The sequence below is a fragment of the Cladophialophora psammophila genome (genome assembly GCF_000585535.1).
Source record: "Cladophialophora psammophila CBS 110553 chromosome Unknown aczJe-supercont1.6, whole genome shotgun sequence".
NCBI classification, from domain to species: Eukaryota; Fungi; Ascomycota; class Eurotiomycetes; order Chaetothyriales; family Herpotrichiellaceae; genus Cladophialophora; species Cladophialophora psammophila.
Window position 1 is genome coordinate 586581 of NW_006912927.1, and position 25665 is coordinate 612245.

The following is a 25665-nucleotide window of genomic DNA, read 5'->3' on the forward strand; positions in this document are numbered from 1 at the left end:
CACTGGTTTTATAGGCAACCTTAACCTCTACTGTAGGCGAAGCGATACGTCCTTATTCAACGCTCTTTAAGACCAGGCGAAAGGAATCATTTATCATCGTGGAGCCCGGAAAAAAAGTACAAGTCACAATATTAAGCTATAAGTGGTATATCACCGGAGCCATAGCTGACTCTTGTATCCATATCGCCAATGATGGCGTGCAGTCATAACTGCATCCGCTCGAATTTTCAAACCCACATATACACATCAACAGACCAAAGAATTATTGTACAATCGGGTTCAACCATATCATCTCTTTCATGGGTGCTCGGCCACTTGGGCCCGGAGCCTCCACTCACATTTCACACATTTCAAACGGTGGAAATCTATTGCGCCATAACATCCACATATCGGCCGGACTTGGCTCCTTTTTTACCGGGCTTCGCAGACTTTCGTCCCGTTGCTGGACCGATCAGATCATCAATGCTGCTAGCATTGCTCATTGCTGTAGCAGGACGTGGTGGTGGAGCAAGACCAGAAGTTGTAGGATGGCCGAGGGGGGGCGTACTTGTGGCGCTGGGAGGACCAGAAACACCAATTTGTGGTGACGGTCTTGCTGACACTCCAGCTCCATCAGCGGGGGTAGCGGCGCGACTTGATGGTGCTGACGGCGGGCCTATACCTAGGCCTGGTATACTTGGGTGCGAGGTAGGAGGTGCAGATCCCATCGGTGGCCTCGGAGGCCCTCCAGAGCTCATAGGTGGTGCAGGGGTACCACCCATTCGTGGAGGTGGAGGCGTTGCTGTCTTCTTTGCGGCATCCGGATTGTCGGGATTCACCCATTTTCCAAGTTCCTTATCAAAATACAGTTTCATCTTCGATTCGCCCAGGTTGGCTCTGTAGACTTTATGTTCGCCGCCTTTGGTTGGACCCGCATCCAAGCTATCAGTCTTCTTTCCTCCCAACCATCCACCAAACCACGACGAAGATCTCTTTGATTCTTTTTTCTCCTTCTCGCGAGCAGCATCTGCTTCTGCTGCAGCACGGAAGGCGGCATCCGCTGCAGCGTCATTGGCCCGTTTACGTGCAGTCTCATCATCGTCCACTGAAGCCTTCGGTCCAGAATCCTGCGGCTGGTGCGATATCCGAGGAAAATCGTCATCATCGTCGTCCATGAATGATTTCTTCTTGGGTTTTGCTTCATTGGTCTCTTCCTCTGGTGAATCTGGCTCTGGAACATATGGGACATAACCGGCGCCAGTGGGAGGCACGTAGCCATAAGACTGTGTCGGGGCATCAAAGCCCATGCCGGCACCTTCATCCTGTTGAGGTGTGTCCAAGTCACCGGGTTTGGGTGGCTCATAGCCACCATACGATATTGTTTCTTCGGGGATGTGGGATCCTGCAGCCTGCTCGGGAGTGGATCCATATGATTGTCGGATGAGGTCTTCAGCCGGCGGGGTTGGCGCATAGGTGTTGGGGCGCATGGGAGACGAGTTTGATGGCGCTGACTGAGCAATATTGTTCGGCATGTACGAAGTCCTCGGAGGGCTCTGCGGGAAAGAAGTTGGAGGCGAAGCTGTGGCAAAAGTTTGATAAGGATTCGCTGCAGGCAGTCCTTGTGTATGCTGAAACATGTTCATCGGTTCGTATTGATGATTGTGCTGGGAGTGAGAAGTCGATGGAGGCGATCTTTGAGAATCCAAAGATGGTCGACCACGGGTAATTTCCGCAGAAGATCGTGCAGATTGCATGCCGTTGGGTGCGTATCTGGATCCGGCAACTGTTGTGGGAACAGATTGTGGGTATGGCCCATGCATGTCCGACTGAGATGCGGTTCTGCTGATCGATGGCGTGCCGGCAATGTTCGCAAATGGACCAGCTTCGACCGCGTCCTTTCCCGAGCCTTTGGATTCCGCATCACTGTCCTCACCTGCAACAAAACTGCTGAACTTGTTCCACATGGAGCCTCCGACCTTTTCTAAGCTGGGCTTTGCAATCCAGGATGACGAGCCTTGAATCGGCGTTTGTTTGAGCCGATTCGACAGATCATCGAGCTCGGATAGGAATAATGAATGATAATATGTTGACATCTTGGTGCTCGATTTGAATGTGGACGCAATTGCATCACAATAAGATTGCGCCTCCGCTCGCAGTCCGGCTTCCGCCATGGTTGTTGCTCGCTGCAGCTTGAAAACCGAGAGATGTGGCATGAATGACAAGGATGCCCCTGATGCTAGAATGCTCGTCGCAAACTCATAGATTTCAGTGAGCAATATAGCATCTTGATCGCGGCCAAAGTCGAACGGGTGAGCTTTGTGGTTCGCACCGAGCAAGACGATAGCCGCATGCTCTTCATCGAGACCTCCAAACAGAGCCGGCCTCTGAGGGTTTCTAGAGAAGAGATAGCAAACATGAGCCGCCTCGATGCGATTGTAGTCCTCCAGTAACCCCCCAAGGACTGCTAAGGCTTGATGATCGCCTTGGCATCGATTATTCAGCACGAGGCTTAGAGTTTCCTTCCACCGGTTCAGACCGTCGAGCGCATTCTTTGCTGGTTCTCCAGTGTCGACTTTACTCACCATTTGGAGCCCAGCTCGAGCAGATGGCGGAACCAGCTCGTCTATGCTTTCCTCAAGGTTACCCCCGAAGATTTCATATAGAGCAGAGAGCGATTCAGTGTTCACTCCAGTAGTCTTCACCTCCTGACGAACGAACTCTCTTACCACTTGACTCCATACTGAACGGTCCATCGTTGAGGCAATGATGAGAGCATGAGACCACAAGCGACTATCCATGGCATGAAACACAGCCGCCTGGCGGTCACCGCCAAGCAAGCGTTTTCGTAAAGTCTCGACTGCCATGGGATCCACTGAGTCTGGACGGACATTCACACCAGGAGGTCGGTAGATGCCCGAAGACGGCTCACCCTCGCGATATTGGATTGGACTTGACAGGTCCACGTTGTGGACCTCCGGGGAAAGGAGGAGATTAATTGCCTTCAACGCTGGCCCGTCAAGAGATCCGTCGTGTTCGACCAGAGTACGGATAATCTTCCAGAGTAACACCTTTTCATGATGACGTCTAGCCGGATCATCATGAGATTGAGTGTGGAGGAAATTTGGCGCGTTCATCTCCATACCATTTATGTAAGTTGTCATCCAAGACAATACATCTTTCTTCTTCGACTTGGAACGCAGCGGACCAGGAAACTGACTCCAAAATTCCGCCAGCGGAAACATGTCTTTTGCATTATGAATGGCAACTGCTCCAGCAGTCGGCTTGATCTGAGGTCGTGGCGCACCCGTTGCATATCTGGGGACAAGTTTTGGAAACGTGCTGATGACAGTGCCGCCAAACCCAAACCTGAACAAGGGAGCACCCTTCCACCGCTCTAAAGGGTCGAATTGCGTGTCATCTTGAGGCCGTACAAATTCCAATTCCGGGACCAATCCTCGAGCTTGGACACTAGGCCTTGCGGGTGGAACAGCCTCGAGCGGGGCTACGGTTTTGCTTGGTGGCGGCTGCCCATACGCAGAAGCCGGGCGGTTAATGAAGTCGGTTGGGTAAGAAGGGAATGCCCCTTGGGAGCGTTGTTTGGATGGAGATTGAGTTTGCGATCGGCGCGGAGGGGGTAATTGTTCAACATTGGGACGTTTGGTAGCTGATATCAGATTAGAGTCTACCAAACCACCCCGGTCAGGAGACGTCATTGAATACGGAGCTGAGGTGCCAGGAGGTGAAAGCTGATTTACAAGTGCATGGGTCCCTGGAGACTGCATAATTGAGGCCGGCACGCCGTTGACACTTTCATCAACCGAACTTTTGTGATATGCAAGTGGACTTGACGTCCGGGGTTGAAAGGGCAGGATTGTGGGCCCAGGATGTGGATGTTGTGATGTGGTTTGGGTTGGCACTGCTGTCATGCTATGAGTCGTGCTATGAGATGGAGCCGGGGGGGTCGGTTGCGCTGCGTATCTCGCAGCATTTGCAGCTGCAGTTTGTGTTGGAGGTGCTGGAGAATATCGAGGAGAAGGCCCGGGTCGAGGGCCTAGGTTTGATGTGACAGGCGCAGGTGAATACCTGGTAGTTGTAGCCGGGGGTACAGGAGGAGGCTGTAGCGGGACATTTGCATAAGGATCCATGCGTTCAGGAGGTCGCAATTGATACTGAGTATAGGGATCGGAGGGACCAGGAGGTGAAAGCTGCTGTTGTGGAGGTGGAGGAGCAACGGGCGGGCTCTGTGCTGACAACGGTGGGGGAGGAGTGACCATGGTATGCTGTGGAGTGTGGCGGCCAGTATGTCGTGGCCTCGAGGCCAGCGGTAATTCTTCAAAGAAGCTTGAAGATGACCCAGATGTTGATGGTTCGGTCTTGCTCGGCGCAAAGGCAGAGACACTTCGTGGCGGCATAGCAGGGGATGGTGCTGGGGGTGGCATAACAGTAGGTCCTACCGTTGTAGACACGTTCGGATGGAAAGGTGATTGCAAGGGCTTTTCGGACAAACTGCTGCTCCTCGGGGGCGGCGCCACAGACCTTGCTATCTGGACGGGGTGAGGGACATGGGCTCTCTTCCTCGACTTGCTGAGTTCCAGAGGCAGATCATATGGCGACTTGTAACCGTCTTTTGCCTGATCCACAAAGCTCTTTACGCTTTGAGGATGCGGCTCCTGTTGTAAATGGGCTTGGAAGGAACCCATCGGAGCCAGTTCGGGTCGCGATAGACCCACATTGTTGTGTGTGGTACGGGCTGTGGGAGACAGCTGGAGCATATCAGAAGTAGATGGTTGATGGGGCGTGTAGGGGTTGATCGAGCTCTGTATTTGAGGCTGTACCTGTTGCTGGGACAGTGTGCTGGGTTTCGGTTGTTTGCCCGTTCCATCGGGTACGGCTGATGATTCCTGCAGAGATGCAATGAAAGAGGATGGCGAGCCGGGTTCTGAATCAGGAAGCAGATCGTCAGCATCTTCTACCAGGAACTCCTCATCGCCAAGTGCTGCTGCCCACATAGCGTCAACATCTTCGGTCTCTGGGATGACGGGGATCTTATTGTCCGCATCAGACGCTGTGCCTGCAGCCAACTCGTCGAAGAAAGAGGTCTCGGCGGGTGCTGAGACCGGCGGAGACTCTGGTATGTCCCGATCCGACAGATTTAGCGCGTCCAGAACTTGAGTAGTGGACTTTCTGTCAAGCGCAGGGCTTTGGGAAGCCGGAGCCGGAGTCCCGTTGATGTTCGAAAAGAAGGTGGATTCTTCGTCACCTTGTGCCGCTTTGAAAGGATTTTGTCGTAGCCCTTGATTCCAAGCTTCATGATCAGTTGGAGTTGGCTCCCCCGCCTGAATAAGCGGTACACCTTCTTCAAAGCGCAGAGCCTCCTCATCCATGGGCTCTCCTTGCGCTGGAATTGTCCACGACCGCGTATCACGCGTCCCCTCATGATCATCATCCATCCAAGAGACACTTTGGGGTCCGAGGTCACCGTTTTCTTGTCGTGCCATCTCACCAGCTTCTGTAGTGCCGTTGACGGTCTCGGATTCCAGTTCGTTCTTTTCATTCTTCGCCGAGTCGACCTCGGGTTGGGGATTCGTGGTTTCGGGCGAATGAAACTCAGGAAACGTTGTGGAGCGGTGAACTTGGTCAAGAATATGGGTGCTGTCTAGGCGCTTGATCCCCCAGGCAGGATCAAGTCTTTCATTATCGTCGTCCGACGGGAGTTCGTCACTCCCATGAATTCCGCCTGAAGGTTGAGAAGACCATGTAGTATGTGTTCCCGGCCCGTGAGCCAGGGCAGCGCCCGTTGCGGGTTTATCTTGAATGTGCGGCTGTGCAAACGTGTCTTCCGTCGACAAGCCGACATCTCCGTTGTGTTGGGAAATAGGAGTTGGAGGAATCACAGTCATCGACGTATCGCCATTTGGATTCGAATCGACGGGTTTCGGATCGGCATAGAATTCATCGATGGTGTCTGGGCGCAGGGCTGGGAGCCAGTGACCTGACTGCATAGCTTCTGGCGGCTCTCGAGAGCCCTCTTCGCCGTGGATGGCTGTCGCCATTGCGACTCCCAAAGGAAAAGACGATACTAGGTCTAGTCAGCAAGGAAGAGCAGGGGGTTAGTTGACGTTATCCCTGATACACACATATACAACTGATTAGCAACGCCTCCGATACATGTCGATAAGAGACAATCTATTCATGGGCGGAATGATATTTCGACACCGTGAAAGAATCTGTCGAGGGTTCGATGGGTGGTGAGTGATGGGCGAGATGTAAAGCGAAGGCCAGATTGTTTCTTCAGACACGAATCGAGATGCGGATGCGAGGTGCGGATACGGATGAGGACCAGGAGGACCTAGTGATACCACTGGTACCACCGAGGCCGTCGCTGGCTGGTGACTTGATGGCCTGCGCTAACCCAGAGAGCAGCTAAAAGCGGCGACCCTGGGGCCAGGGCACCCAGGGCACCAAGGGCACCAAGGGGCGAGGGGGACTTGGACTCTTGGGGGTGTCCCTTGGGGGTCCTTTCGGCCCTCAGCAAGAACGCGGCTCGGCACGCGTCTTCATCACCTGCTTGGGTCAGAATGTCATGTCTTGCCTCGACAAGGCATCCGTATTATTTCTCCTCTCCGGCCAGGACTGGTCTACGTTGATCGAAGTCCGCTCCGTCTGATAAGTGCGCAGAAGTATGCACCAAAGTTAAATATCGCGCAGCCAACATTCCGAGTCCCTCCTGTCACTGAACGATACTGCTGATGATGACCGGCGAAGAGCATGCCTCCTCCCAACCCCATGCAAACGACCGGAGATGCAGACTCTGCCTCCGATGATGATCTCGATCTCGACGAACTAGATCCCATTGTCAACTCTCCCCGTCGCTCGAAAGCCAACGCCTCATCTGAATCGGGTGCTCGCCGCCCAGCAAATGCCTCCACAAATATTCCGCTGCACAGACTGCAGAAGTACGGCAGCAGTCGCTTATGGCCATCAACAGGCAAGCGCAGCAGAATAGACGGCGGCACAGAAGACACGGATGGGCTGTTAGGCGGCTGGTCCGGAGACACAAATGGCAATGGGCATGTAAGACTGTGGTCGGAAGACCAAATAGGCTGGAATGTCAGACCGCAAAGATACCAGAGGGTGAATGGACAAGAGAGCATCTCTCAGGGTCGGGACGCTCCCTCACGCCGCTCCAGTGTTCGTCAGAGTATGCAAATATCGGACTTTGTCAGACAAGAGTTGGCAGATATGCGCGAAAACGAGGACCGATTCAGCAGCCAGGAATCCCGCGAGGTCAGCGTCGGCCATGCTCAGAAGAAGAGATTCCCCACGAACGTCGTGTCCAACGCCAAATATACGGCCTGGTCCTTCTTACCACGAACGCTGTACAACGAATTTTCCTTCTTCCTAAACGTCTATTTCCTCCTGGTCGCTTTGTCTCAAATTATACCCTTTTTGCGAATCGGTTACATGTCGACATATATTGTGCCTTTGGCGGTGGTTCTGACGATTTCAATCGGGAAGGAAGCGGTGGATGACATCGTGCGGCGACGACGAGACGCAGAAGCAAATGCCGAACTATTTACTGTGTTGTCATTCCCCGATACAGCTCGGAACGGCGCGGTCGAAGTCCAGAAGCGGTCGCGAGATATCAAAGTTGGTGACATTCTGAAGCTTGAGAAGAACCACAGAGTCCCCGCAGATCTTGTTATCCTTCAGAGTCATCTGACAGAACTCACACTAGATGCAAAGGGTGATTCCACGGCAGCTCCTTCGGCCCAGGCCGCTGGTGAGACCTTTATTAGGACAGACCAGCTGGACGGGGAGACTGACTGGAAACTGCGACTCCCAAGCCCGTTGAGTCAGAATCTCAACTTAAAAGATCTACAACGTCTCAAGGTCACGGCTGGTGCTCCCGACAAGAGAGTCAATGAATTCGTTGGGACCTTGGAGCTTCAACCAAGTCTGGCGCCCGCTTATGATCCCCATGTGCTCAAAGACGATCCGGCAGAAGACGGACCAAGCTCGAGTGACCTCGATCGGTCTGCGGTCAATAGACAAACCTCGGCGCCTCTGACCATTGATAACACGGCTTGGGCCAATACCGTGTTAGCCTCCAGCACCATAACTTATGGTGTGGTCATCTACACCGGCAGGCAAACTCGATCCGCTCTGTCCACATCACCATCAAGGTCAAAAACTGGCCTTTTAGAATTGGAAATCAACAACTTGACCAAAATCCTTTGCATCATGACCCTCACCCTTTCTATCATTCTCGTTGCACTCGAAGGATTCGAACCATCCAACAAGAAGCCATGGTATGTGGCGATCACGATCTACCTAATTCTATTTTCTACAATCATTCCAATCAGCCTCCGTGTGAATCTTGACATGGCCAAAACGGTCTATGCTTATTTCATCCACCAGGACAAAGGGATTCCAGGCACAGTTGTCCGCACTAGCACTATCCCTGAAGACCTAGGGCGAATTGAATACCTACTGTCCGACAAAACTGGAACACTCACCCAGAATGAGATGCAACTTCGAAAGATCCACGTGGGTACGGTTGCATATGCAGGAGAGGCAATGGAAGAAGTTGCCGCTTACATTGACCAAGCATTTGCAGCTGATGGAAATGAGGACATGGGCGTCTCAGAACTGGGTACGACGACAAAGACTCGCCGAGAGATAGGCGTCCGTGTCCGCGATCTCGTACTCGCCCTTGCGCTGTGCCACAATGTCACGCCTACTGCGGACGAAGTTGATGGGGAAAGAGTAGTATCTTATCAGGCATCGTCGCCTGATGAGATTGCCATCGTCGAGTTTACCGAAAGTGTTGGGCTACGTGTCCTTCAGCGAGACAGGGAGAACATTGTCCTGCAATGCGTCTCTACGAAGCAGGTGGTCATCCGAGCCGAGATCAAAGACATCTTCCCTTTCACCTCTGAAAGCAAGCGCATGGGCATCATCGTACACCTCACCTCAGAACTACCCGGCCTGACACATATAGACGAGTTGTGGTTCTTCCAAAAGGGTGCGGACACAGTAATGAGCTCCATTGTGGCAGCGAATGATTGGCTTGATGAGGAAACGGCCAACATGGCCCGTGAAGGGCTTCGCACGCTCGTCGTTGGCCGCAAAAAGCTCTCACTAGAGCAATACGAAGACTTCTCTTCCGAATATGCAGATGCGTCGTTGGCATTACATGAGCGAGATGCAGGGATGGCTGCTGTTGTGAAGAAGCACCTTGAGCATGACCTAGAGCTTTTAGGCGTTACGGGAGTGGAAGACCGTCTGCAAAAGGATGTCAAGCCATCTCTCGAACTCCTCCGCAATGCCGGCGTCAAAATATGGATGTTGACAGGTGACAAGATCGAGACGGCACGTTGTGTGGCAGTTTCAGCTCGCTTGGTTGCACGCGGCCAGCATATCCAGACTATGGCCAAGCTGAAAACCAAGGCGCAGGGCAAGGATGCGTTAGATGTGATGCGCAATCAGACTGAATCATGCCTACTGATTGATGGCGAGTCACTGGCACTCATGCTCAGCCAATTCCGGCATGAATTCATCACGGTAGCAGTTCAGCTACCCGCAGTGATTGCCTGTCGCTGTTCGCCAACACAAAAAGCCGACGTGGCGCACTTGATTCGCAAACATACCAAGAAGCGTGTCTGCTGCATTGGGGATGGCGGCAACGACGTCAGCATGATCCAAGCTGCGGACGTGGGCATTGGTATTGTCGGCAAAGAAGGACGGCAGGCCTCGCTGGCAGCCGATTTCAGCATTGAGCAGTTCTGCTATCTCACGAAATTGCTCGTCTGGCACGGCCGCAACAGCTACAAGCGGTCCGCGAAGTTGGCGCAATTCATCATACACCGTGGGTTGATCATCAGCGTATGTCAAACGATGTATAATATCGCTGGACATTTCGACCCCAAGGGCCTTTTCAAGGATTGGTTGATGGTGGGCTACGCCACGGTTTACACCATGGCACCCGTTTTCTCCCTGGTGCTCGATCGAGATGTGGACGAGCATCTAGCCAATCTCTACCCCGAACTATACAAGGAACTCAAATCAGGCAAGAGCCTGAGCTATCAGACCTTCTTTACCTGGGTTTTGGTGTCGGTATATCAAGGGGTCATTATCCAAGGTCTGTCGCAACTCTTGGTCGGGGAGGTCGACGGGCCTCGCATGCTCAGTGTCAGTTTCACCGTCCTCATCCTGAACGAGCTCATCATGGTGGCTGTGTCGGTTACGACCTGGCACCCCATCATGATTGTCTGCATTGTCGGGACTGCGGTATTTTATGCGGCCAGCGTGCCCTTTCTCGGGGACTATTTCAACTTGGCATACGTGGCGAGCTGGAGTTGGGCCTGGAGAGTGGTTGCCGTGGGAGCGATCAGTCTTGTGCCCGTCTGGGGCGGGAAGGTCATCAGAAGGACGTGGAAACCGCCCAATTATCGTAAAGTGCAAGGCATATAGCGCAATGAGAGACGACTTTTGGATGTTATTCATATGATCATGAATCGGGCCTCGGATCAGAGATTGGGAGCATTTGGAACAATGTGCGAAGGACTCCATAGAGGTTGCTTCAACCAGGAGATACCTAGGTCGGGACGTCGAAGCCTGACAAGGCTGTAATTACCTCGCTCGCTCGCTCATACGTTTTAAACAGAGTTTCGCAAGGTTCTCGGCCGAGTTTCCGAAAGTGGGGGAGGGAGGGCAAGGCAGTAACCACAGACACAGCGTGCCGAGTGATCAACTCACAATCCCAACACTGTGAGTGCGCTCACAACCAGCTGCCGCAGGCTTGACACCCCCTGCTTGAAGCCTAGATCTCGTCAAACCATGGCGTCCTATTTCTCCTACCTCACCTCCAACTCGGCGTCAACTGCACGACCATCGTCACAGGGTGCAGGCACCCCCGGCGCCACTTCGACGTGGTCGAGCACCCTTTCCTCACGGTTTGCGACGCTGCGGAAGGCTCTGACAACCAGAGACTCGGAAGAAGACGATCCGGACAACGAAGATTGCTCACACATTTCGAACGTCTTGCGCGCATATTACACAGAAAAAGGACGCCCCTTTCCCGAGTGGCTGCCACCTGATCCCAAAAAGCCCGTAGCCGCACCTCCTCTTCAGCCGCAGGGCTCCTATGGGCAGTATGCCAATGCATATGGCTCGCAGTACGATAACCCGCAAACACACTCAAGAGGGCCGTCTGGGGGCCGCGGCGGAGGACTTTCGGATCTGTGGGATCCTGCTCCTGCGCCTGTTGCTCCTCCGGCTCAGAGTCTTCGAGCTGGTCGACCAACGCCACACTCTTTGCGTTCGAATGATTCTGCGCGATCGCCGTCAACCAGCAGTGGCGGAACGACGCCTTTGACACAACCCGGCCCCAGTGCCCGGCCTCTCCCAAGCCAGAGGGCTGGAAGCTACCAAACCAACCCCGCTACAAATGCCGGGGCCCTAGGGTCCCGTGATCGACTCCGCGCTCGGTTGCAGGGCGGCGGCAGTGGACGAAACAGTCCATCGGGTGGTTTGAGCAGTGGGGGAAGTGGCAGCCAGGCGTCTTATGGTCCGTCGGGCGGAAATCTAACCCATCATCCGCCTCCTCGTACCGGGTCTTCTCAGCCCTATATTTCAGCCTCAGAGCCTTGGGCGACGGGCGGAGATGATCCTTATGCGTACAACTACAGTAGCGGTGGAGGAGGTTCGAACCCGTATGGCACCCAGGACTACCGCCAGCGCCCCGGAGGCCCCAGGTGAAGCAACCATAGTTTGGCCAACTTGGTCCCAGGATGCACACCACACCACACCACTGCCGGTCGATGCTACCGACATAGCCCGGAACGAGCAAGCCCCAAATTGATTTACCAAGGATTCGTCTGAACAACGTTGGCAAGCCACAAGGAAAAGTCCAAGCCCTTGGACGGGCACTTTCGCAAGCCTCACGGTCTCGTTTTCCGCAGAGGGTAATCTTCGGAGAGCTTGGCTCAAGATGCAACTACAGTCACGTCGTTGTTGACGTGAAGTCAGATCTTGATCGGGCCGTGCCAAGTTCGATTAACGAATCGGTCTCCCCTTGGCGATGTGAAGGTCGGCAATCTGATCTTCCTGTATACGAGGCCTAAAAGCAGGGAGATGGGTGGCTGATCTGAGTGTCAGCCTCTTGGCCAGTGGCTAGTGGGCACGACCCAGGCACTGAGACAGGGGACTATTTGGAGGGGGCCAGATATAGGGCTACGAGAGAGCGGGAATAGGGCAGAATGGGGATCCACGCACTGGCCCAGATGCCAAATGGGGCGACGGATAGCGAGGATTCAGGAAAAGTAGATCCACCGAAGCTCAGCAGCACAGCCGCAACGATGAAGAGGCTGAGGAAATGATTACTCCGTACCAGGCTAGGCTCGGCATGATCGGTGTGTGCCACTGTGGTGAAGCTGCCCTTAGTCAGCTCGCTGGTGGCTTCTGCTAACAGGTTACGATGCCAATGGAATGGACTTTTGGATATGATCAGAAACCGAAGTCGGTGGTGTTTTGCGGTTGACTAGCATTCTGTTTGGACCCAACTGCCCCGACGTACTAGGTACATACCTCGACTATCTGAAGGCGAGGGAAAGAGTTACGGTTACCTTCGTTCTCACCACCGCCCTGCCCTGCCCTGCCCTGCCCTGCCCTGCCCTGCCCTGCCCTACTGTCTTGTCACCTCACCTCCACCTTGACTAACGTCTTCTTTGCTCTGTTACAACTTACCAGGTACCACGTACCACGTACCACTTACCACTTACCACTACCATCGTAGCGCCCTGGTGGCCCCTCTTCCGCCGTCCCGCGCTTAGTGACGTCCGCGTTCTTCCCTTCCTTTCTTTCTTTCTTCTTTCTTTCTGCTAGCTGTTTGGAGCTCACCTCAACCCGCCCTCTCTCCTTGCGAACTCACTGCGACTCCGGCCTTCACACCAAATGACGGCCGATGCTCTCTCTAGGTAGTCCGTACAATCTGGCCCCCATTGCCTCCTCCCGTTACGTCCATCCCATCCCCCATCCCAACCATCCCTCTGCTCTCCAATGCCTGTCCTCGTCTTCCTCCTCCTCCTCCTCCTCCTCCTCCTCCTCCCCCCCCCTTCCTCCCTCGCTCCCTCCTTAACCGGCCCATCGTCAGATCTCGGCGCCCGGCACGTGGTCAAATCCAATGACTCTTGCAACCTTGCCCCGATGACGCCAAAAAGTCTCCCACCCTCTTAACCCCCAGACACTGAACGCCTGAGGCTGAGGGTACGGAGCGAGGAGCAATCGTGCCTTCCCTTCCCATCACGTTAGATTTGGATGGGAGCTGTAGCAGCTGTCGTTCGGGTGATGACCGTACCGTACCTTGGTGTGTGGCGGCGAGCAGCGACAATACAGCCGCAAGCAATTCCAAGTGGTCATCATTCCTATACCGACTGATTGTCGATGGAGAAGATTACCGGACTTTGCTAACTCTTTTGCTCGGCACATCACGCATCACGCTTCTGCCAGAAAGTCATAATACCTCTGCGGGCACTCGCACTCGCACTCGCACTCCATGTGTCTCCATGTGTCAGCCTCTCTCCCTGTCGTGGTCTGTCCCATTCGCTTTGAGTCCAAGTGAGCAGCTACACTGCGCACCGCTTCCTCCTACGGTCTCTCCTCATCATCGTCCAATGCTGCGTTCTGACTAAGTTTGCGTCGCCCACACACATTCACCTTATACATACTCACATACACACCACCACTCCCCTTTCCTGCCCGAACGAGTCGTGTTGCACCCCCCTTGGGTTATATCATCAACGATTACTCAAGGCCGCCAAAACTCTTCTGCCGGGTTCAGAGCCATTGTTTACTGCATCTTGCTATCTATGGACAATTACTCCGGAGAGGCCTCGAGGAGCGACCGGAATACAAATACGTCCAGGAGACCTCAACCTCGTCAGCAAGGAGAGTCTTCCACGTCAGGACGCATTGCTTTGCCCTCTCATCCTGCTGGACGGAGCTCCCAGAGTCCCTCGTACCTCTCTCCGGGACGGCAACCCACGACGCTTGATTCATTCTCAGAGCAGTCACCATCCCGACCCGCATCATATCAGTCTCCCGCTTCTCCCTTCGAAGACGCCATGTCTCGTTCCGCAGGTCCTGGACCGACCACGGTCTCGACGACTCGACCGCAGCAGTATCAGCTTGTTTCTCCTGGCACACCAGCTGATCCTCGGTCAATGAGCCAAGTCAGTCCAGGCTTTATTTTTGTAATATTTCCTATGTTTGCGAGTTCTTGTTTGTTGATTTCCTGATATCTTTCCTTTTTGCCCTTATGTCTCTCTCTCTCTCTCTCTCTCTCTCTCTCTTTTCTCTTTTCCTTTCCCCCTTATCTCTCTTTTTCCAGCATATTTCTTCAAATATCCTGGTTCTTTTCGCGCACTCCAACCTTGCCAGAATCTGAGAGCTGACTGAGAAATGTAGAACAACAAGGATCAATTGGTCCAGTCTCTTCGAACTCATCGAGTCAACACCATCACCGAGCTACGTCGTATCGAAAAGATCTTTGCGTTTCTGGATTCTGCCGAAGTAACTGAGCCAATGACCACGGCATGGGCTCATTATGTGAACTCGAACAACCTGCTGAATGAACTTCGGGGCTTGACTAGGACCTACCCATTCAGTTCCGAGTGTCTTGATGAAGCAAAGGCGATGGTGGTACGCGACCCGAGCAGCACTCGGAGCTGGAACTACTGCTGGTTAGTGCTGGTGAAGATGGAAAAGGAGTAAGCAATTAATTCTCGTTTCGGGGCCCGTGCTGTAGAAGCTGACTTTGCCCCTCAGAAATCTCATTATGAAACACGCTCGTGCGCTGGCCTCCAAGGCAAGCACCTGGGGAGGTCGTCGGCCTACAAAAGAAGAGTTCGACCGCCTTGTCAATGCCTGTGTGGCGGAATGGACTCGAGCCCTCCGGCAAATGCTCAAGCACTGGGACAAGCCCCCGAGCACGACTGGAAATTAAACGTGGGATGAGTGGGCTGTCGGCATGGACCGAGAGGCAAAAAAAAAAAAGAGAGTTCAGGGTTCTCATTCTTGCCACCCCCTCCAAGTGCCTATGCAAGTCAATAGTCTTTGTCTTTTCTCTTTTCCTTACCTTTAATTCCAGATTTTACCGGGGACTATGGTATGGACATGCAGCAGGGCCTACAAGACCTCTTTCGAATCGGGACATTTTGGGGAGACGTCGGAATGCGGCAGAGCGGAGACTGGCTCTCGGCTGTTGTACACCACGGACAAATTTTGGTCACACGGAACAGTTGAAATCCTTTTATTTTTTTTTTTTTTTCGTCCTTCCTTTTTTCGAGGGTGCATTGCTACTGGAGGATCAGCAACGCTTTTCACTGTTTTTTGGGCCAGGATCATGTTGGGACTAGATAGCGGCCTGCGGGCAGAGACATAACGGATCTCAGAGTGTACCATCATCTGGATGAAACTGTACGAAGCTCTGTACGAGATTTCTGAATGCTACTACATGTGTTTTCGCCGGATTGTGCTCTATATGTGCATCTTCTACTTTTACGTTTGCCGAGAGAGTCCTCCAGCCTCTCCAATAATCCGTAGTCGAAGCTCCGCAACAAGGGTATTCTGTTTGTCCTTTCGATGATTATCAACGGCGCACAGCTATGGGAATACGATATCCGGAAAGTGCTCGGGGGCCAAGGAACGGTGCGGCTCCGCGGGCAGTGGCATTATCCTGCACACAAGCCACGAATTGCCTAGAATACTCAAGTCAAGAGGGAGAGAGAAAAAAAAGAGTCTGAGAGACCGTGAAAGAGGATATACGAAAAGCCGGCTTTGACCGAGGAAAAATGGTGGTTTACCAGGGAGGAGATTGTTATCTTCCTATTCCGGTGTGCGCATCCACCCACCACCCCGGCCGGTGGATGCGAATTGAAGTGCATTCCGGGCTCGATGCCAAGGGTCTTGAGGCCATGGACGGGCCTTTCATTGCAAATCCCAGCTCGCCAGATCAGACCGGGGGTAGCAGGGGGGGGGGAGCCCGTCCATCCTGGACAGGTGAGCAGGGATGACAGAACAAGGATAGGCAAGGAGGATCATGACATCACCTTGTCTTGTTGCAGTCCTGGGTAAAATATCTTGTGCCCTTTTTTTGGAGTTGGGACATGTTCGTGTAATTCGTAGCCCAAGGGCCGATCGCGAGGGTCATGGAGCCAAACAAAGAGCGCGCGATGGTCGCTTCTCTTCTGCACACGTCTGACAAATGGTTTCTGAGGGGAACTGGATGCCTCTAGGTTTTCTCCGTCGGTAAACTCTAAACCCTCGGGGCTTCCATTCTCCCTTCTGATGAATGCGCAATTCGGCGAGGTCATCACAGAAGGAAAGAAAGAACAAACAAACAAACAACTCGTGGGATGGACACACGAAGACGGGAGGGAAGAGGTGTCGACGAAAACTAAAACCGGCGAAACGGCGTCGGTGGGTTGGTTTGGGTGGGTATCGGTAGAGCACAGACATGGACATGGGCGTGGGCATGATCAAGCGACGACTCGGCCAAGTGCCTCAGACCTCCTCACCTCAATCGACTACATCTACTTCAGGATGAACATTTGATATGTCAGGCTCTGCAGAGTCATTCACAAAGACACGACGATCGCCCAGGGTGGTGGCCGAATAGATCGAAAGTGCTTCCAAAGTTGGCAACCTGCCACACGCTTCAACCCGCGCGCCGCATAGCGCTGACGGTACCTGCTTTGAAGGCCACCATCGAGAACCTGTTGAAACAGGGTCGTACGATGGATGATGCACTCGTTGGGACCAGACAGCATTCCTGGTTCGAGCTTCGGCTAGGTTCCTGGATGACGAGAGAAAGTCGAGCCGGTTCTTTTGGGGGGGGGGGGGGAGGGGGGAGTGGGATTTTTTTGGACTGCAGGCCAAAAGAGGCACCGGTAGGATGGGTTGCAGGCCCTTGGAAACCCTTGGGAAAATAGGCGAGGGCTTGCCAACCCAACGATCGACTGGCTCTGTGTGGTCTTCTCACCTCACCTCACAGCGGAACGATTATGTAACCAAATTCTACTGGTCAGATCCGATCTGTGGGAGCCGGATAGAGCGCAGGATAGGAGTATACGAGTATAATCAATTGTCGCGCTCAGCGTACTTGGAGAAGAAGATGACGTCGACCCATGGCAGGGACAAGGCAGAGAGTTGTTTTGCTTGCATGCTTTCCTTGCTGGCTCCTTGCTGGCTCCTTGCTGGCTTCTTGCTGGCTTGGTGGCTCACTGACTAACTGAGTGAATGATGGGCCGATCTCGGTTGGTCTTCCTGATTGCGGAGGGGATGTGTGCCTGAAACCACGGCAAGAACTCAAAGGAACAAGTCATGAAACAGCAAACAGTAAGTGCTCGGCTGGGCAAATGTGAGGGGCCCAAGAAAGACGCTGGTGGTGATGGGCTCGGGGTATTCACTGTTGGTGGTGCTGGCGCTGATTAATGATATGCTGGTTAAGGGAACAAGGCTATGGCTCTGATTGGCTTCCGGCACCCCTACCTTTTGCCCGAAATAGCAAATAGGGTTCCACTCTTGGCACCTTGGCACCCCTGCACATCCACATCCACATCCACATCCACATCCACATCCACCTGCGCCTCAGGCTTTGGCTTCTTCTCGTCTTCCTCGTCCTTCCTCTCGTCTTCCCCCATTTCTTCTCTACTTACGCACTGGTGGCACTACACTTTACCCTATACCCCACCTCACCCACCTCTTGGATCCAACCTGGTCTGGTCGACTGATGCATTCGTATGCTATTACCGAGTACTCAATTCCTCAAACCGTCCATGCCTGTCCGTTTCCAATCTCCATCACTCTGCTTCTTCTAGAAGATCTTCCCCAGTCCAAACATCCGCTGCTATCCAATCTCGTATTCGGAACGAGCTGAAAGACGCACACTCACAGACAAAAGCGTCCTCTGCCATGGACGCCACAGGAGAAAATCCTCGGAATCGTGCCACCGCTACCTGTTCAAACAACAACCTTGATACCAGGGCTTGCCAGAATCAGGAAGTGGTCCAATGTAACTTGATTCATCATACGATTGTTATCCACATATGGCTTGCAGCTTGGAGGAACAGGACAATGCTTACAGGGGAAGAGATAGGTGGAAGGACAGCCCACGAGGTAACAATAGGACAGCCAGCCTTGTGACACTGCAGAATTGACCATGCCCCACGTGACGACCAACCCCCATAAACCACCAATCTGGCACGGCCACTTGCAAAGCTTCGGTATTATGCCTCGACGCAACCTTCAGTCTCACCTGTTACTTCCCCTCCCCGAAAGTGTTGCAAAAGTCCGTTCCAGAAAAGGGGGCCAAAAATAAGATCGACCACACTTCGGGCTTAGAGCAGCTCTCGCTGCAGACCATACTACTCCTTACCATCGATGCTGATCCACCGTCTCCCACCGTCTTGAACACTTCCAGCAGGCTGCATTCAGGCCGACATACTTTACCGAGCTGCTCATAGGTGTTGTTGTATCGGTCAACAGGGATGAATCCGGCATTGAGCTGCGTCGCCCTGAAATCTTAAATGGCCACGTTGCGCTGTTCGGCCCAATTGCGGCCGACAATCTCTGTGGGAACCACTTTGCACTACGGAGTACATATTCAATTTCACTTTCATCAAGTTTTATCCCACTGCAGTCATCATCGCCAAACCAAAACAAGGAGGTGCTTTGAGGTGCATCATCAAATGAAGGATTCTCCGTATGGTCGCTGTGGAGAGCTAGATGTCGTCGATCTGGGCCTGATCTATGACAAGTCCTCTTGCATCAGACGTGATGGCCCCCCCTTCCCCCCCACTAACATCACCCCTATGAGCCTGGTCACCCTCCTATTCTTACACCACGGAGCTCTCCAGCGGCATCCACGCTCGGGGCCCTACCAGGCTTCTGGTTCTGACAACAATTCACCAATCATGGTTTATGGATCCGCCTGACTTCGGCATGGTTATTCGAGACTGCATGGTCATCGCTTCGCCAAACTGCGCAACTTAGATCCTTCGATCCAGTCCGCAAGGAGAGGATACGCATTCACTCATAATCAAAAGCAAACAGATCGGCGATGGATCCGTCCTCGCATCATTCCGATTCTCGTCTCTCGCCGAATCCGCGTCATGCGGGCGTATTCCACGAGTAGAGGCTAGCCGCGAACTTTTGGTTCTTACCGGCTTTCCGCCCTTCACCAGCCTGTTGAGACACAGTCCTCCCTCACAACGCCCCAAAACTTCACTGCTCCTCGGCCTGGAACAGGTCGTTCACTACCTAGGTGGGCGAAGTCTTCTGAGCATCATTGACAGCAATGTTCACACCGCTCGGCTCGAGAGGGGGTAAGGTTGGAAGGATGGCGGACAGCTGCTCCGTGTCGGGCACGAGCTTGATACGTTCCTTGGAAACTTGCATTAAACCTCACGCGCCATCTGCAGGATCCTAGTCTTCATAGGTAAAATCGCAGCACGGTGGCCCCATGCCGAAGAAATTCCCTGCTTACATATGCAGGAAAACTTTTCGAGGGATTGCTGAGCTAACAGACCCCACCTAAGCCTCGGACAGGGATCCTTCGAAGGTCAAGATGATTGTTGGCCGGTAGATTGTTTTCAGAGCTCGCGGAGGCATTATTCCACAGACCCTTCCCGCGGCTTTAGATTCCGATCTAGCGCTGGAAGAACTGCCCAAGCGGACGGGCCCAAGTCCATCTTTTCACCGTGTTTGGGCTGGATTATGTGGTGGTCGCGTCGAGGGCGCAGAATTCTTTCGAGAACTCTGCATTCTGCGATCTAGACCGAGGGATGAAAACAACATGCCCCCTCTCTATAGGCAGGTTTATGACAAACGCCACATTGAGGTGAGCAACAGTAAGTCATAATGCATTGATTTGTTGGTTAAGATCATCAACAGGTGCTCTCTGGTCAAGTTACTGGCCAGGACGTCTGTCCTATTTGTCAGTTCTTGGGCAGCTGTGACTAGCTTTCCCGAGCAACTCGGGGGACGAGGGCTCTCCCAGTTCTAAGCCTGGGTTTACACATCACTAGGGAGGACCTCGAGACCTTTGCCCTTACCCTGGCTGGCCCCACGAGTCCGGTACCTTGATTACGGTGCGACTGCCGAAGGCTTATCACGGCCGTCTGAATGATCTGACAAATGTTCCTGGAGCCGTCTATCCGCATAAATCCTGGGACCCAACACATGCGCAAAGGACAAGAACGCTCCTCTAGCTTTTTTCGATTTCACCCTTGAGTATCAGCCACATTGCTCCTTCCCGCAGATCGTCCCGTGAGTTTGAGCAAGATTTTCGTGATCGCTTACCAGAAATCTAACATTCTCTGGTGTGAAGGCTGGCCCAGAGGATGCTCCGGGGAGCATAAACGGCCTTGATCCGGCCCGCGAAGGGGTCAAAATTCTGTCAAAATTCTCTCTCGCGCTGAGCCTTTCCAAGTTAGGGCTACTTGAACTTCACCTGATAGCACCAGTCGATCAAGTCTTTTGTCATCGAATCGCTTCCTATCAGCCAGTCGGTCTATCTATTATTGGTGCCCGTGAGCCATCAAGTTTTTCTCACCAAACTGGCGTGTGGTTCGCTCTCGACATCCCTGCTGCTCTCTTCGGAGTGACTGGCTTAGTTCGCCTCGCCGGGACACTGACACCTAACGGAATCACGTCACGCTCTCTTCATGGCTCTTGGAGCAGTGGTGAATTTTTGAGACGGCCCCAAAAAATCACACAACGATTCTCGAGATCCCAACGAGCTTTGACGGCATTCATGATTCAGCAGCCCTCGCTATTGGTGGTCTCCATATCCGGGCCTGGTACCGTAAACATACAAGGTCCGTGTTTTGCGTTAGAGTGTCGAAAAGCTTGGTTTTGTTTGTGGCGATAAGTCTCGTCCTCGGCTGTCAACAGCTGTGAGTCAGGGCAAACTTCCGGCTATTTTTGACGGCAAGGAGTGAGCATGCTTTGTCGGTGAGCAGATTTGACACGTGAATTCTGGCTAAAGACCTGCGTCAAACAACGCTCGCCATGTTAAAAAGGGGATCGTCAAGCCTCGTGGATCTTCGCTGTCATAGGCCCTGCTTTGGGCATTTCCCTGGAGCCTACAGTATGTATCAAACACGGAGAAATACGGGCTGACTGTTCCACAAGCACAGGTGCATTTGTTGGGTCTCAGCGAAGCGAGAGGGCCAGGATCTCATGGGTGCCGACCGTATTCGGCAAGCTTATCAGCGATGGTCCCCCTGACGTCTTGGGAGGATGATTTGGTGAAGAACTCGCCAGCGAGTTTCATGTACCCTTGCTCGACACCCCTCGATCAGAATGGATACATGGTCGTCATCTCTTTGTGACTGATTGACGTTGCGATCGTTGGATCCGATGTACGGCGTCGTAGAATACGTATCGGGTGCCGGGCTTTCATACTTCCATACTGGACTTGAGTTCTCAATATCCGCCACTCCTGGACGATCCTTGACCTCATCGTGGACGGGAGAAAGCAGGAAGATCAGAGCCTCAAGTGGTACACGTACCCTTTGCAAGGGCGACGCGACCGGTCTGTCGGGGTATACAGTATTTCTCGCCATGATTTGCCTTGACCGAGAAAGTCCTCTTCTCGTATTTTGGTTGAATATTTATCCTCAGCCGCCTGAAATCACAGCCTCGCGCAACCCGGCCGACTCGCCCGCTTGGTCTCGGGAACCTAAAACGGGGACGAATTGTTTTCTCCCTTTTCCTCTCTCTTCCTTTGTGACTGGAGGTTGCGTATTCCCCTTCCACCGGACAAGGAGGTGGGTAGGTAAGTCGTTACCCCCTTTAGTTTACTTGACGTTACTTCCCAACCAAGAAAAGTCGTTCGTTGTTTGCGTGTAAGCACACATCTCGACGACTCAACACTCTATTAATTTGAAATCGCAGACGGAGACGGACCGATCCAACCAGAGCGAGAGCCAGCCAAAGCATGAATGACTCTCTACTCCTGTAGGTGTGTAAGGGAACTAACTAGAACCCTCGGCCCTGGTTCCGCCTCGAGACCGCACTTGGAATCAAAAGCCTTCCTTCGCTCCAGCGTTACCTGCTGCAGGAGTCGGTCTGCGTACCTACCGAGCACCCGTCAAGCAAGCTGGCTCCCTAAAATCCTCAGCCTCGCCAAGCAACAGGGTCGTGCATGGGCTCCGTGTAGAGTCCTCAGACTCGGCACTACTATTACTACCTTGGCAGCCTGCATGGTAGAATGGTAGGGAGTATATACAAATCCACTGTGCAAGTAGACTCATACTAACTAGTATACATTCATTCCCAACTCTCCATGAGCCTAGAACGTGGAGGATCCGTTTTTACCTACTGATACGGAGGAACCTAGTGTTTAGGAGATTAGGATCGATCACACCAGCACCTTTACTTGGATTGCATGGCGCGCTCTCTCCTTGAAGACTTACTCCCATTCACTGACGCACACACCGACACAACACACATCTCTCTTCAAATGGTCTTGATTATCTACACAGCGCTCTTATTCTACACAACTCTATGTGATGATCATAATTCGAAATGTGCTCGTTCCCAAACCGTCAGAAAGCGAGATCTCTCATGACCCATCCCTCGCACTGACTCGCTGATGGGCCATCAGATTCACCATCCAGGACAGTTCTGGGCCGAAGCATCCGTAGGGACTCGCAGCGCGACGTATAGATATCGGTGACTCAGCCAAACAAGGATGTGTGTGGAGTGCGGTGTCGTTAATCCGCCGCCTTGCCCAGGCATTTTGACCATGGACAATGCAAAATTGCTTCACCGCGTCTAGGTCGGTTCTGAAGATGTCCCGCTCTGAAGTTGGCATTATGCCTCGTTGAAAATGTCGGGTCAGGCGGGGAGGTGGAGCAGGAAGATGGAAGACGTTGAGAGAGGACGAGGACCAGAGGGAGGAGGAAGGGAGGGCGGAGATGTTGGGTTGAGGCCTGTTGTGAAAGTGACACTAGTGATATTGCGTTCCGAAGGAGAGCCCGAGGGGACTGTGTCTGCCATACAGAACTCCGCCTCGAAGAAGACGCGTTCATACGGGCTTTTGCGAAATCGATATTTTTGAACCACCGAAGAGTCGAAAACAGAAGGGGTATCGTCAGATCGAGTCTTGTCATTTTCAATCCGCTCAGACTCTTCGCGACGTTACAGATCGGCTATAAGAACCCCACGGCAGTTATTGCGACCTGCTTCACCGGGCAGGCCAAGCAATGGCCCATCTTGTGCATGTGATGTCAGCGTCCTGTAGTCTGAGACTTCTCGAAACTCGAGAAGGACCGGTTAAGGCGTTGGGAAACAGTCATCTGGCACAGCGCTTCAGGAATGCAGGTGGTACAACCGTCTTTAGGGCGACCCTCGAACCTCATCGACTGCACTATTGTCCGGACTTGTTGACTTTCGGCATTGCCGTTCTTTAGTCATTGAATACAGGCGTCTGTGAGAAAGCAGCGACCTGACCTTGGTGCTAACATCCAGCCTGTCGAAGAGGCCTTTGTCGTCAACACCACCTCCACAGCTTACTCAAACAATGGGTAGGACGATCAATGTCGGTCAACAACTCGGTGGAGAGCATTAGAGGCTTGGAAGGACGCCCATGATTCAATGCCACCTGCCATCACACACTTGCTGTACTTTTCTGCCCCTGTACAATAATGTCGGTTGGTGGACTCTATCGTTGGGTGACTTTTGGGGTGGTAGCTATCTTGGTGATGTTGAGATAGCCTGAGGATATGGTCTGCCAACGCATAGTGGTAACAGTCCGATAAATGTCTTCATAGCACATGTCTATGCTCTCGGCCCAGCAAGTCTACTGGCAACCGTTTTGACGGCTGCCTCTTCGCGGCTCAAGATCCACATAAACAACATTTGAACCACGAATGCATACAGTGCCAGGAAATATGTGCGACGATTCTTTTGTGCGCGTGCCACCGTGTATGAGCTTCCGCCTCGCATGGCTGTCGGATCTCCGGAAGCATCTGGCAGGAGGACGTATTTCAGGGACCGTAGCTAAAGGACGTTAGACGGCTGATGACATGGGACACCACGATCAACACCTACCAGAAAGAATGCATTCGCATACCAGGTGTACAAGAACAGAGTCCAGCCCACCCAGTTATTCGTACCACTCCCGCCAGTCAATAGCTCGCTGAGAAAGAGTGTGACAATCACTCCCACAAATTTGTACCCAGAATAAGCTACCAAGTCAAGGAGCTGAGAATCGTTGCTGATGCTTAGCATATACATGGCAATCTTCAGAACGATGATTTCAAAGATGATAACGAAAATCGCCGTGCTGGTGATGCTGCCTAGTATTTCGGGGTGGAACGACCCTCTGATTCCTGCAAGCACAGTCGACAGGAGGATATAGGTGATCAACGCCATTATTGGTATGTACATATCTGGTGAATTGAGGTCGTCGCGGGGCGGAAGGTAGTTGAAGGAATAAGATTGTTGGGTCATTGTGCCGTCAGCAGTCGTGGAGGAGGTGGTCATTCGAGCCTGCTGCCGCGTCCAAGGTTTGTGCCGCCAGGGAAATAGAACAAGCAGCAGTTTCCGTACCACATACGAATTGGAGACATTGAAATAGTGTTTCAGTGCGGATACAGAGATATAGCGGTTCAGCTGGCAACAAAGAAGTCAGCATAAGCCATTTCCGCTCAGATGGACCGCTACCCCCAAATCCTAGCCACAGTATGTGTCCTAGGAGTGAGTCACTCACGTACATTCTGTTCCATGTACTCTTGCCCAGCCTTCATTGCGTGCTGCCCGACTTGAAACCCCATCTGGGCCGTTGGGTCGTTCATGAAGTTGAAATTGGGTCCGAACCCTCCCCCTCCACCACTTCCCCCTTCCCCAGGCGGCGACTGATAGGGGTTGCCATAGCTATTAACAGGCGGCTGTGACGAGTTCTGTGAGGCAGGTGGAGGAGGGGATCGCATCATGGGAACCTGCGATATGTGCTGAGGGCGAGGGTGGAATAATTCGGGGGATTTTTGAGGCGGAGAGAAGGGTTGGCGCTGCATTCTGGGTGAGAAGAGAAGGGAAATGTCTTGTGATACGTATCTAATGCCTTGCAGAGTGTTGAGTTGTCTAAATGGTTCAATGGATGGAGTGACAGGCTGTCGTAAACACTTCTTGAAGTGTTTCGCAGTGCGCGCCGTTCTAGAAATCTGTCCCCGACGCAGTTTCTTGCCGCTTTACCAGCCTTCTCCGCACTTTGTTGCTGATGGGACTCGCCAGACAACGCCGCTTTTAAACATCGCTCACCTCCCATTCAGCCTTGCCACCCACTGACCTACGATAGGAACGACGAACTGAAGTACTCTCAATGTGCTCGCCAGATGGAGAATCGGAAGGACGATGTCGGCTTAAATCTTTAAAAGGCAGAGCAGAAGGCTCCCAACCTATTCAGTCTTTGACAATTTCTGCCCTGGCACCACTGTCAGAGATCAAGAATTGAATTTGTGGATTGTCCATCTACACAGGACGAGGTAGCCTCCAATTACAAGGTACCCCGGACGAGAACCCATCTTGAGAGGGATTAGATCGTCACGGACCCAGACTGAAAGCGTCCCAAGACTGCTTCTCGCCGGCCTCAGCACAGACCAAACGGCCATCTTC

General features: G+C 52.9%; 5 protein-coding genes across 5 annotated transcripts; 3 read left to right on the top strand and 2 right to left on the bottom strand.

Moving 5' to 3' along the window:
- Nucleotides 1-365: 365 nt before the first annotated feature.
- A1O5_04545 (uncharacterized protein) lies at nucleotides 366-6032 on the bottom strand (the record flags this gene model as incomplete). The annotated part of the gene is made up of 1 exon (XM_007745150.1): nucleotides 366-6032. The coding sequence occupies one exon, from the start codon at nucleotides 6030-6032 to the stop codon at nucleotides 366-368; it is 5667 nt and encodes a 1888-aa protein (XP_007743340.1).
- A 715-nt stretch (nucleotides 6033-6747) lies between these two features.
- A1O5_04546 (phospholipid-translocating ATPase) lies at nucleotides 6748-10455 on the top strand (the record flags this gene model as incomplete). The annotated part of the gene is made up of 1 exon (XM_007745151.1): nucleotides 6748-10455. One exon carries the CDS (start codon nucleotides 6748-6750, stop codon nucleotides 10453-10455), a length of 3708 nt encoding a protein of 1235 aa, XP_007743341.1.
- Nucleotides 10456-10821: 366 nt separating this feature from the next.
- A1O5_04547 (uncharacterized protein) lies at nucleotides 10822-11742 on the top strand (the record flags this gene model as incomplete). Its single annotated transcript, XM_007745152.1, has 1 exon — nucleotides 10822-11742. One exon carries the CDS (start codon nucleotides 10822-10824, stop codon nucleotides 11740-11742), a length of 921 nt encoding a protein of 306 aa, XP_007743342.1.
- Nucleotides 11743-14105: 2363 nt separating this feature from the next.
- Nucleotides 14106-14986, top strand: A1O5_04548 (uncharacterized protein; the record flags this gene model as incomplete). The annotated part of the gene is made up of 3 exons (XM_007745153.1): nucleotides 14106-14213; nucleotides 14449-14750; nucleotides 14809-14986. 3 exons carry the CDS (start codon nucleotides 14106-14108, stop codon nucleotides 14984-14986), a joined length of 588 nt encoding a protein of 195 aa, XP_007743343.1.
- Nucleotides 14987-23829: 8843 nt separating this feature from the next.
- On the bottom strand, nucleotides 23830-25067 carry A1O5_04549 (uncharacterized protein; the record flags this gene model as incomplete). Its single annotated transcript, XM_007745154.1, has 3 exons — nucleotides 23830-24051; nucleotides 24103-24666; nucleotides 24768-25067. The coding sequence occupies 3 exons, from the start codon at nucleotides 25065-25067 to the stop codon at nucleotides 23830-23832; spliced, it is 1086 nt and encodes a 361-aa protein (XP_007743344.1).
- Nucleotides 25068-25665: the final 598 nt, after the last annotated feature.